The following is a 12,858-nucleotide window of genomic DNA, read 5'->3' as shown; positions in this document are numbered from 1 at the left end:
CTTTAATGTGGAACTTTCCCCCCATCCCTGTATCAGGCAGATGCCACCTATGTTAACTTTTTGGTGCCTCTTGAAGACCTTCCTTTTCCAACAAGCCTTTTAAATTGAGGTTTTTCTCCCAGTCTAATATTGGACTTGTTTTTTGTTTATGTTTTTATTGTTGGCTGCTTTGGGATGTTTCATTGGAATCGATTCATAAATAAAACAGAATTTTGGAGCAGGGTTTCCCAAACTTGGGTCTCCATCTGTTTTGGGACTACAGTTCTCATCATCCTTGACCACTGGTCCTGCTAGCTACTGATGGTGGGAGTTGTAGTCCCAAAACAGCTGGAGAGAGACCCAAGTGTGGGAAACCCTGGTTTAGAGAAACAGTCACAGGAAGTCTTGCGGCATGTTGACATCCCTCCCCTTCCATACTTTGTGATCACCTCCACCTTCCCTTTGGCAGAGCATCATCTACTATGTGACTGGCTCTCCAAAGCTCGAGGAGTGGCTGGGCAACGAGGGGATCCAGGAGGCCCTCCGCCCCTGCACCTCTCTGAACTACGCAGACAGCGACCCCACCTTCAACCTCAACATAGACGAGGATTACGATCACCGCATGGCAGGCATCACCCTGGCTTCCTTCTGCAACATCTACCTCGACTGGATCCAGTACTGTGCTAGCCGCAGGGAGAAGGTGAGTCATGGGCTGTTGTAGGAGAGAAATGGTTGCTCACTCTCTGGAAAAAGGAGGTGCCTGGGGTTCCACCTGGTTCTCCTGGAAGTCTTCCCAAACCCCCAATGTATGTGGGCTGCTCAGAGTCTTCCTGAGATGGAAGAATTAAATGCCGCCCATCTGAGTCTCCCTCTCCTGCTGCAACAAGCTGTTCTCCACCCTGGTTTCCAAGAATGAGCAGCATAATGAGGAGGTCAGAACAGAGACCAGATGTGTGCTTGGGAAACATCTGGGAGAGGAGGAGCCTTCGAAGGGGTGGAAGGTTGGGACCTTCAGTCTTGGCAGCTGCTCTATAAGGGCAAGAAGTGTTACTGAGCTGCATGCCGTTTCCTTGAATAAAGAGTTACCTTCACTGACAACCCCAGCTCTGCTTCTTCGTGCTGACCTGCATCTGACTCCAGCCCTGACAAATGCAGATTCTGTGTGTGGGGCCCGTCCTGCCTCCCATGCCACTGTGTGTCTTTTCTTTCTTTCTTTCTTTGCAGCCGGTGGACCGTGAGTGGAACTCCCCTCTGGTCACCCTGTGCTTTGGGCTCTGCATCCTGGGGCGCCGGGCCTTGGGCACTGCCTCCCACAGCATGTCAGCCAGGTGAGACCAGCCCCAGACATGCCTCCTCCCTACCCTCTGTGTTAAGAACCCCACTGTAGGTTTGATTGGAATGCTTTGCCACACGGGTTTATATTATTGTTTGCCTAGCGAGGCAGCATATCAGTTTGTATAATGATGATGGTGGTGATGCTGATGATGAGGATACAGTTGTACCTCGGATCCCAAACGCCTTGGTACTTGAACGTTTTGGCTCCCGAACGCCACAAACCCGGAAGTGACTGTTTCAGTTTGTGAACGTTCTTTGGAACCCGAACATCCAACAGGGGTTCCGCAGCTTCCAATTGGCTGCAGGAGCTTCCTGCAGCCAATCAGAAGCCACGCTTTGGTTTCCAAACATTTTGGAAGTCGAACGGACTTCTGGAACGGATTCCGTTCGACTTCCAAGGTGCAACTGTATAGGGAACAACTGCTAAAGACTCCTGCTTGTGTGGCCTGCCTGAACAACATAGCCCAATCTAAGGCTTTTAATCTTAATCATGGCATGAGCCTCTTAATTTTAGGATCGTAGGTTCGAGCCCCACATTGGGCAAAACAATTCCTACATTGCAGGGGGTTGGACTGGATAATAATATTTTTTATTATTTGTACCCCACCCATCTGACTGAGTTTCCCCAGTCCCTTCCAACTGTGCAATTCCATGATTCCTCCCTTCCTCCCTCCCTCCTTCTTTCTCTGCAGCCTGGAGCCCTTCCTGTACGGCCTGCATGCACTGTTCAAGGGGGACTTCCGAATCACATCACCGCGCGATGAGTGGGTCTTTGCTGACATGGACCTGCTGCATCACGTGGTGGCACCCGGAGTGCGCATGTCACTCAAGCTACACCAGGTGTGCCTTTGCCCCACCCACATCATTAAGTAGGAGCACTGGAAGCTGCCATACAGAGCCAGGTTGTGTCGTGGACTGGCTGGAGGCAGGGGAGTGGTGGGAGAAACCAGCTGGGGAACCCCCAGGGGAAGAAGGCTCAGAGCCAGGGGTGCTCCTTCCCTGTCTCGCCCCTTGCAATACAGCATTGCCTCTCTTCCTCTTCAAGGACCATTTCACCTCCCCGGACGAGTACGACGACCCAGCTGTGTTGTACGACGCCATACGGTCGAACGAGGAGAAGATGGTGATCTCGCACGAGGGCGACCCCGCTTGGCGCAGTGCCATCCTCACCAACACACCCGCCCTGCTGGCCCTGCGCCACGTGATGGATGACGCCAGCGACGAGTACAAGATTATCATGCTCAACAAGCGCTACCTCGGATTCCGGGTCATCAAGGTGGGCAAAAGGCTGAGATTGTGGGAGATGGATGGATTTTCCGCTTTCATGGGATTGGGGGAGAAACTGAGCTCTGTGGGCAGGGAAGTTTGAGGACTCAGGTAGTGAGAAAAGATTGCCCACCTCAGCATTGTTCAGGGCAAGCAGAGCCTGAAGCATCCACACTGGGAAACAAAGACAGACCAGTGCGCTTGGCTTCATGCAGCGGACTCACCTAGTTTCTCCAGCTCCTAAAAATAAACTTCATAGCAGCCTTCCTCAACTTGGTGCCCTCCAAATGTTGTTGGACTCCGGCTCCCACCTTCCCTGACCACCGACCATGCTGGCTGAGGCTGATGGGAGTTGTGGTCCGAAACATCTTAAGGGCAGCAGGCTGGGAAAGTCGTTTGCATCATTTTCACCATCAGGGTTTTGCTGACTTGTGGAAGCTTTCTGTTGAGTCCCCTTCCAGCATTTTAGTTTGGCTGGCAATAGTTGTCCTGTCCACCTTGCACCTTTTTACAGAAGAACATCCTAGCCTCGGTTAACATCGCACCCAAAACTGCCTATATCTTTCTGTATACATAAAAATATAAGGTTGTCATCATGCAGTCCTCGTTGGAGGATTTGTAGCGCCTCGCCACATCACAATACTGCATTTTCATGAAGTCAGGGTTTGGTAGGGGAGCAACAGAGAAGGCCGGCAGTTGCACAACACTAGTGAGCATGGCATGGGAGTGAAAAGGGAGGAACACTGATGGGAAAAACAACAGCAGAAGTTAGAGTAAAGCTGGGCTGGGGAGAAGAAAATTGTGGTTTTAAACAATGGCAGAGGTTTGAGTAAAGTACCTTCACACCGTGGGATATATAGGGGTGGGGTTGGCAAGTAGAACAAGCAGGGGTGCAGCCTTGTGTGTGTACCCACGCACCCACCCTAGAATAGCTGTTAAAATGACCTCAAAAGGGTTTTCCTACAGTGCTTTGGGCGGTGGGAGGAGGCTTGCAAGCAAGAGAGCCTGGAAGTGAGCTGGTGTTGCTCATCCCCACTCGTCTTTGAGCCTCTGTCTGGATTACCTGCAAACGTGTGCCAGCCTGAGCTTGCATGCCTGGCATGTCCAGAGGTGCCTTTTGCAGGAAGACACATCTCTGGGGAGATAGACCTGCCTGGATCCCGACCAGAAGAGCGGCTGGGTGTGTCACTGCCTGAACCAGCAGGGGCAGCAAGGCCAAGCAATTGCAGCGCACCCACATCCATTGCTCAGGCAGTGGCCAGAACTTCTACTATTGACATGGGTTCTCCTGGGACTTGTGCAGAGATTCCGGGTTCAGAAGGAGAAACTGTGCAAAGAAGAGAATGTTGAGGAGCTAATTTGGGCTTTTGGTGGATGCCCCTTCGACTCCGTCCTGCACCCAGCTCCCGCTCCCAAAGCTGGAAACTTGTGCTGTGTGCTTCTTGTGGAGCAATGCTTTCCTCCCTCCTTCTGTTCCAGGTGAACCGGGAATGTGTGCGGGGTCTATGGGCCGGGCAGCAGCAGGAGCTGGTGTTTCTCCGGAACCGGAACCCCGAGCGCGGCAGCATCCAGAACGCCAAGCAGGCCCTGCGCAACATGATCAACTCCTCCTGCGACCAGCCCATCGGATACCCCATCTACGTCTCTCCCCTGACCACTTCGTACGCCGGCAGCCACCCGCAGCTGCGCTCGCTGTGGGGGGGCCCCATCAGCTTGCACAATATCTCCACTTGGTTCATACGAAGCTGGGAGAGGTGAGGCTCTCCCTTGTGTTGCAGGAGGCTCCATGTTTCCCTGCAGCTGGGATGGGGGATACTGTGCCCCTCCCAAATCCTGCGGGCCTCCAGCTAGCATGGCTAGTGACTAGGGCTGATGGGAGTTGGAGGTCAGCAACTTCTGGGGGTTTGCAGGTTCCACTCAATCATGAAGCTTACGGGGTGACCTTGGGCCAGTGTTTCAGCCTAACCTACCTCACAAGGTTGTTGTTGGGGTTAAGTGAGGAGCGGGAGAACCCTGTTCGCCACCTTGAGCTTCTTGGAGAAGAAGGTGGAATATAAATGCAATTTTTTTTTAATTTAAAAAATTGTTTCTGGTTTTAAAGCAAATACAAGAACCTTCAAACATTCAGCAGTACATCTGATGGTGTTTCTTCCATCCATTGACTTTGGACATAAGCTTATACATTCAGTGCTCAAACATATTACTTTACTTAACCTCTCCACTGCGCAGATGGAGCAGTTGGTATAACAAAGTCTTGATTTTGGCCATTAACATAGTTTAAAAAAGGGGTCCACGTTTCTTGGAAGGTACCTCTTTTTGTTATGCCTTTACTGTAATTGCCCTCCTGTGTCTGGCAAGACCCTCAAACATCGCTGTATCCCACATATTATTTTTCCATATATTTAGGGGTATTTCAATCTGGCTCTTCCATTGTTGAGCTGACCATGTGGCACTCAGGAAGAAGCCTACTAGTTCTCTGTGGTGCAGGGTGGAGCCTGTTTCTGAAGATAGCAGGGCAATGCAATCAATAAATAAAATTCAAGGTGGGGGGGTCTTGGCAACTAGAAGGACAGGGTGGGCAGTAACCAGCACGGCTATTCCCTTTGCTTGCACCCCACCTGTTCAACACCTGCCCCAATTTCATCCTCTGTTTCACAGGTTGCAGAAAGGCTGTGGGGCTGGTTGCAATAGCGGAGGGAACATTGAGGATTCGGACTGCGGTGGTGGCTCTTCCTCCCTCAGCAATAATCCCACTGTGCACGGGTCTCAGGCTCCTGGGAGCACCGCTCACAGTGTGGGCACAGGGGCTGCAAACCCCGCCGAACCGGTCATCACCACTGCCCAGCCTCAGGCAGGTAAGGAGGACTCTCCCCCCCACTCCCACCCTGCAAATGCGACACGGCTTTTGGTGAAAGAATGGGGCATAATAGGGGTGAACACAGCGGGTGGGGGTGGGAGTCAGAGAGGACAAGGTTTTGGAAACAGGAGGAGGGCTGGGATTCCAGCAGAAGAAGAGCCTGCTGGATGGAAAACCTGTAACAGCACTCACACACCCCGCACCTGCAGACACTGTCTTCTTCTTCATCTTCTTCTTCTTTGTTAAATAATTTTTATTAATTTTCAGTTACAAAAATCCAACATATGCCATATTATATTAATACGAAATAGCAATACCAATTCAAATACAAATCAATTACATAGCCAATTATAAATTTTGTGCAGCTTCCCACGTGCTGTACTTCAAGGTCTGATTCCCTTTAATTCTGCCTCCAGACTGTTGCTCAAACCAAATACAATCCATTCTTGATAAAATCCCTTATACCACAGCTGCAATGATTAACTTCAGTTCACATTAACGCATATAGTAATTTGTAAATTCGCAAATGAAGTTCTCCTTTCTTCTTCCTGTGTGAGGTTTTAAAATCCATCAATTGTTCCTTTATTTCTTTATCAAATATTATGTCCATATTAGTTATTCCTGATCTCCATTGTGCCTCACGGCTTCTGTTGACTCAGAGTTACTCTGGAGAGGTCACTCTTTGTTCTCTCTTCAGACACTAGACCATTGAAGAAGAATATAGCCAACATGGCTAAAAGCCACTGACAGCCTTTTAAAACAAAAGCAAAATTTTATTGGTTTTTAAACATATAACCATTAAACACTTATCCATAAGTACATGTAATGATGTTTGTTCTATCCATTGATTTCAGACTTAAACTTACATGCTCAATGTTCAGGCATATTTCTTAACGTATAGCTATTGACAGCCTTATCCTCCCTGAATTTTGCCCCATGCCCTTTCAATAAAAAGGCATGGCAGGGCTGCTCGTCCCTTGGGGCTTGTCCTGTCACATTGCTGTGGTGGCCACATTGCTGTTCTTATCTCTGCAGAACTAGAGTCCGGCCTTCCTCTTCCTCCGAGCCAAAGCTGGCTGGTCCAGCCCCAGCCGGCAGGCCCCTTGCTGAGCCAGGGCGAAGGACGGCCCCCACCTACGCCGGCTGCATCGTGGCCCCCTGGTCCGCACTTCTTGGGAAGCCAGCTTTCCTGCGCCAGCTCCTTGGCTTCTGTGGCTGAGGGGCCGGGACGTGCCCCTCTGCCTCTCCGCCCGGGGCTCGGGGCCCACTCCGCCTTTGCCTACGAGGGGCTCTGTGGCAAGTGGAGCCTGCCCAGCCGCAAGGGACTGAACGGGCTGGGCGGGAGCGAGAGCGACGTCCCCCCCGGAACACCCTCGCCCCGCACGAAGGACAACGCTGCTCTATCATCTCCCGCTGTGGCTGCGCTGGGGACTCCGGGTGTTGGTGGGAGCCCTAAGCCTCAGGTGTGTATCTGCTCGCCTCCATCCATTTTTAATAGACTTGCCTTGCCTTTACAGCCCTGCAGAGAGCCAGCAGGAAAGCTTTGCCCTTCAGCTGAATTTCAGCAGGCTGCCTCCCTCCCTCCCAATTACAGTGGTACCTCGGCTTAAGTACTTAATTCGTTCTGGAGGTCTGTTCTTAACCTGAAACGGTTCTTAACCTGAAGCACCACTTTAGCTAATGGGGCTTCCTGCTGCCGTTGTTCTCATCCTGAAGCAAAGTTCTTAACCCGAGGTAATATTTCTGGGTTAGTGGAGTCTGTAACCTGAAGCGTATGTAACCCAAGGTACCACTGTATTTCCCTTCCTCTTTGTACCCTGACATATCACAAGAGGGCAGATGTTTTAATAGCCTTGTGGATTCGTGGCGTTGGAAGGGACCCAAGGGTCATCTAGTCCCAACTCCCTGCAATGCAGGAATCTCTGCTAAGGCACTTTGTGTTTTCTTTCATTGTCATGAGCCATCCCGGATCCCGCTGCACGGAAAGCCAGGATATAAAATTAAGTAATAAACGAATTGATAAAGTGGTGGGAAATAGCCAGTCTGGTCCCTCTACAGGACAGCCGGTTCTTTTGAGTTTCTGAAATAACATGGAATTGGTCTTCAGCCATTGTCCCTTCTGCCTGTTCTATAAACATCTACCCAGCAGCCTTATATCCAGTGTTCTTTGGGAATTCTAAGAAACTGAAAGATCAGTGCCATTTCGAAAGGCCAGTCTGCCATCTTGATCCAAAATGGCACCCAGTTCATCCAAGCATGGATAAGAACCTGCTGCTTGATGGTTTTGGGAACCATTAAGCAAAAGCTTGGTTATGATATGGGGGCACCTGGCCAACAGCATGTCACACCATTGTTAAAACATCTGCACTGGCTGCCCATCTGCTGCTGAGCCAGGCTTACGGTCCTTATATTAATTTACAAAGCCCCCCAACCACTTAGGTTCAGCATTCAAAATTCGGCAGGTGCATTTTGCACCTGGCTATCAGTCACTTGCAACCAAGTGAAGATGCCCAGGCACCAGGATGGTGCCTGACATCTCCACCATCTGGAGGTGCATGCCTGGGGTCTTTGGGTCTTGGCCATTTTCACATACTAGCAACACATCCTGTCGAATTTTATCCTTTTATATTTTATCCTGAATGAATTTCAGGAACCAAAGAGTTGTACTTAAAAAAACAACTTTCGAGCTGCCTGGCCCCAAAATGGCAACTAGACATTCCGTTTTGGCAATTGTAACCCTGGTTTAAGAAGCTGTTTGGCACCTAGCTTATGTACCTGTGTTTCTAACACTGCTTAGGCCCAGGGTATTCGGGGATATCCCAGCTCAATCACTGAGATCATCTATAGGAGCATCATTGGTTGTTTCCCAAATTGGTGAGGCTCATTTGACAACAGCAAGAAATCCTTTATTCTCATTGGCCTAGTCCTGTGGAATGTTCTGCAAAGAAGAGTATTTTAGTTTTGTAGTATTTTAGTTTCTGGCCTTTTCTTTTAGACCGCTCTGATATCTAACAGAGTAAGGATGGTTTAAAAATATAATAATAAATAATAATAAAATAGTACAATTAATAAATGTCAAATTCAGCATTTTGAAGTTGGATCGCCAGCCTAGGAAAAGGTGCTCTTCTGAGCTGCCAGCCAGTGCCAATCTTAACTGGTGGGTGGGGCCTACAGCTCAAGAGTGGGGAATCAGCTCCCTCCCTGCCCCATACTTGCTGACCACTTGACTCATGGGAGTTGGAATCCAACGGTTTGGATGTCCAGCTGAAGACATTGTTGTCTTAAACTTTCCCTATTGTGTGGTCCAATCCTTTGTGCAATACGAGGGGCATACCTGCAGAAGTTGTTTCATTGCTTTAGAACTTGTGAAGCTGGCTTTATTGGCTTTAGAGTTTGTCAAAACGATTTTATTGCTCATGCTTTTGTGCGCTCATTGTTTATCGAATTGATTGATATCCCACCCTTCCTCCCAAAGGAGCTCAGGGTTGTGGACACAAAAGTGACAAAACATTAAAACGATTAGAGCTTTATTTAGTTACATCTGCGTTGATGAATTTATTCTGGGAAGCTGCCCATACATAAAGACAAATAAATAACCCTTGGAAGGCTTTGCAGGTTCCCCACTCGTGCTTTAGGGGAATGTTCAGGAGGACCTAATCTCAGATATGATGGTTATGGCTAATGAGAGGAGAGAGAGAGAGAGAGAAAATAATGATATTCTTCTTTCCCCACCCCAGCCAGGTGGCTGGGCTCAGCATGGTGCCACCCTTAGCTCTGCAATCCTCTTAGTGCTAATGGAAAGCTATTAGGCCAACTCCCCCTCCCCCATAAACAACAAGGAGGGGGGTGCATTTTGAAGGTCAGGAGGAGGATTTGCCAGCCATTTGCAGACAGTGTGCATTGTGGTGTCTGGATGAATCCCTTGGGTCCTAACCCTTGTCTCCCTCCCCCCAGCTCCAACCACAGCCGCAGCCTCTCCCCTCCCCAACTCTTTGTAGCTCAGACCCCTTTCTGAGGCCAGTTGGAATTCTGGTATTCTTTCCATTCAAATCCCCCCAGCAGCGTAAAGAATCAGAAAGTATAATAATTTTGGTACTGGTTTACGGTGCAAGGTATTAAAGGGTAAAAAACACACACCCCAGTTTAACCAAAAAATGGAATAATACCAAAGCCTGTCGTTCCCCTTTCCTACTGGATAATTTTTATGCCAAAGGATGTTTAAGATGAAAAGTGAAGTCCTATGCAGGTCTACTCAGAGGTCGTCCCCATTGAGTTCAGAGGGGCTTAATCTGCCCTGGGCAGACTTGTAATACGAATCGAGTACTGTTTCTCTAAATATTTGATATTTATGTGGACGCCTTTCTTCTCTCTCTCTCTCAGCCCTCTACCCCAGGACCAGTCCCTGAAGCCACCAGCGACTCCACGCCCCCCTTGCCTCTGGAACCATCAACAACACCCGGAGGGAACTGCAGCCCCCCAGAACCTGCCCCAGTTGTGGCCGAGTGGGAGAGGCAGCGAGAGGAAGAGGAGAGCCCAGCGGCCGTGCAGCCCCTCCTAGAACACCAGTACTGAGTGGGGTGGGGTGGGGCTGTTTCATCTCCTACAGAATTACGGGCTGGTCCCGTTTGACTCTTACTCTGCCGCCCCCTTTTTTGGGGGGGGGATGCACTCTGATTCCGCTTTCCCTCATTCAGGACCATGGACAGCAATAAGGGGAGTGGGGGCTGCTCCTTTCATGCCCTGCTACAGCCTTCTGTGCCCCCATTTCTCGCCTCGCCTCCCTCCTTGCCTGCAGGGGCAGGCTCAGTCTACCCAAAAGGTTAGAGGAGGGGGGAGGACCCCATGCACTGCCCCCTTTTTCTCTCCCACAACCGCTGCACAGGGACCCACCTTGGACACTAACTTTGTACTAGTGACACTCAAGGACATTTTTCTTTTCTTTTCTGCCGTTGTTCCTTGGGGATATTTTTGTTTGTTTGTTTTTATTTTCCTCTTTACCGCCCCGCCCCCCCAATCCCTGGATCCTGGTTTTTTGGTTGGTATAAAAATTAAAAATGCAGGAAAAAAACCGACAACAGCCATGCACCTGTGCATCATGTTTTGTAACTTGCGGTGGGTGATGGGGAACCAGATATTTGCGAGAGAAGAGGGGTTGTGGGTTCTTCATCTCCTTCGCTGGTCCCTCTCTCCTCGAGTAAGAGAGCAGCTGCTTTCCTCCTCTTCTGGGGTGGGATTCTGCTCTTTCAAACTGGTTCTGTATTTGTCGGCCCTTCTTACAGGCAAATCATAGGTGCTCACACTTGAGACCTTTTTAGAAATCCGCCATTTACAATGGAAAATGCAAGGCAGAAGTGGGGGGAAGAGAAAACTTGAGAACTGATTCAACACACACCACCCTAAATTTAATCCCAGTTGCAAAGATGGGGGCCTTGTTTGCCTAGGAATGGATGGAGAGAGTGTCTTCTTGCTGGGGGGAGAAGGACTGCACCTGAACCTACCTCTATGCCTTGGCAATGTGAAGAAGAGGAGGAGGTGGCTTTCTGTGCTAAAGTCCTTACCAACCCCCAGTTTCGTGTATGTTTTGGGAACTTGCCTTACACTTGTTCTTCACTCTTGAGCAGGGGTCAGCAACCTTTTTCAGCCGTGGGCCAGTCCACCGTCCCTCAGACCTTTTTGGGTCTGGACTACATTTTGAAAAAAAATAATGAACGAATTCCTATGCCCCACAAATAACCCAGAGATGCATTTTAAATAAAAGGACACATTCTACTCATGTAAAAACACACTGATTCCTGGACCATCCGCAGGCTGGATTGAGAAGGCGATTGGGCGGCATCTGGCCCCGGGGCCTTAGTTTGCCTACGCTTGCTCTTGAGCATCTTAGTGTGTCATGATGGTGCTGATTTGCTCCCTTTCAGGGGGGTGGGGTATTCACGGTGGGTGACTTCAAAGCCCTCGCCTCCTGGAAACGTAGCTGTGTTGGCCACATAAAACATTCCAGATGGATAAAACAGGGGGTGTTAATTATAAACTGTTTGGGGGAGGGGGGAGAATGAGGGCTGCCCTCCTCCCCGTCGTGGTGGGCGCTCTGTATCTTTATCACCCTCAAAATCAGGGCGCTAACTCAAGTCTTGGCGTTGTCTCCGCGAGGGAGGGAGCGGTACTCAAAAGAACTCTGCACATGTTCAGAATCTCGCTTCTCGTCCTGGAAACGAAAGAAGCCGTTCTTTCCTGCTAGCCGCCACTCTTCTCCCCCCCCCACCCGCGCGCTTTGTGAGTCCTCCCTGGCGTTGTGTGACGCCGCAAAGCGCCCCCTCCTTCCTCCCCAATCTGGGTCTCTCCGCCCCCGATTGAGAGGAGGAAGGAGGAGAGGGCGGTGCCAGGGCCGCAGGGAGCGGAGCGGGGGCGGGCGCCCGGCCGGGAGGGGACACGCGGGGCGAGCGGCGGCGGCGGCAGCAGCAGCGTCCGGCTGGGTTGCAGAGCTGGACCGCGGACAGGCGTGGAGAGGTAGGCAGGCGGCGGCGGCCGGGCCAGTTCCGTCCTGTGCGCCCTGGCCGCGCGTCATGCGCTCCGGCACGTGGATCGGGCTCCAGGCGGCGGCGGGCGGGGAAGGAGAGGCAAGCGAAGCTGGCGGCACCTCCGCCCTGACTGAGCCCGGGGGGAGAAGCCGTGGTGGGTAGAGGTGGGTTGGAAGGGGCAGAGAGAGGCAGGCTCCGCCGCTTTTCCAAATCAGGGCTTGCCGATTCTAACGGGGCGGAGGAAAGATGGATGGGTGCTGGTCTTAATGCATTGGCTGCCTGGGAAAGAGATCGCCTCCATTGAAGCGTTTTAAGGACATCCTTCTCTCTCCCCGCCCCGGGAAACGCAATCGAGGCAAACTCCCCGGTCGTAAAGCAAGCAGCGGGCGTTTTCACACAATACCGTGCACGTTGCGCCTCGTTGCGCCCTCAAATCCTAGCACCGAGAAGAGGGCATTTGCGAGGCACGCGCGCACACGGACGCAACCTGCGCCAGGAGCCGGGCTGCTACATAGAGCAAGGCAGACGGGGCGCGCACACGCGCAGCGCAGGCGCTCACCCGCAGAACAGGCTCCCGGCTCCCCGCCGCCGCTATTGTGTGACAAAAGACCCAACTCTCCCGTGCCTAAGCTCGGCTTCGGGCGGGGCGCGGGGGCTTCCTCCCGGTGTACGTCAAGACAGGAGGCAAGGGGTGCAAGAGCATGTGCAGAGTGCTCTTCTCGCTCCAGCTGGCGGCCATGGTTGGGCAGGATTTCCTTTGTGCGTTTGATTCCCCCAACGAGCTCCCCGCTCCTTTCATTCCTACAACAACCTTGCGAGGTCGGTTAGATCTGAAAAGGAAGTGAAGGGCCCAAGGTCACCCAGAGAGCTTTGTGAACCTGCATCTTCCCCAGTTGTAGTCAA

The 12,858-nt window shown here is 51.2% G+C and overlaps 1 protein-coding gene across 3 annotated transcripts in view; it reads left to right on the top strand.

Moving 5' to 3' along the window:
• PCNX3 (pecanex 3) overlaps positions 1-10,514 on the top strand; it is a 139,465-nt gene extending 128,951 nt beyond the window's left edge. For all 3 annotated transcript variants that reach the window (XM_053369639.1, XM_053369637.1, XM_053369638.1), the window contains 8 exons: positions 449-679; positions 1,204-1,307; positions 2,007-2,154; positions 2,360-2,590; positions 4,060-4,334; positions 5,239-5,435; positions 6,473-6,900; positions 9,818-10,514. In XM_053369639.1, coding sequence (XP_053225614.1) covers positions 449-679; positions 1,204-1,307; positions 2,007-2,154; positions 2,360-2,590; positions 4,060-4,334; positions 5,239-5,435; positions 6,473-6,900; positions 9,818-10,009 — 1,806 coding nt within the window. In that variant the 3' untranslated portion in view covers positions 10,010-10,514. The remainder of the gene's footprint in view (positions 1-448; positions 680-1,203; positions 1,308-2,006; positions 2,155-2,359; positions 2,591-4,059; positions 4,335-5,238; positions 5,436-6,472; positions 6,901-9,817) is intronic.
• Positions 10,515-12,858: the final 2,344 nt, after the last annotated feature.

The sequence above is a fragment of the Podarcis raffonei genome, chromosome 16 (genome assembly GCF_027172205.1).
Source record: "Podarcis raffonei isolate rPodRaf1 chromosome 16, rPodRaf1.pri, whole genome shotgun sequence".
Taxonomy (NCBI): Eukaryota; Metazoa; Chordata; class Lepidosauria; order Squamata; family Lacertidae; genus Podarcis; species Podarcis raffonei.
Note: the sequence above shows the minus strand (reverse complement) of the source record. Positions and strands in the feature narration are given on the sequence as shown.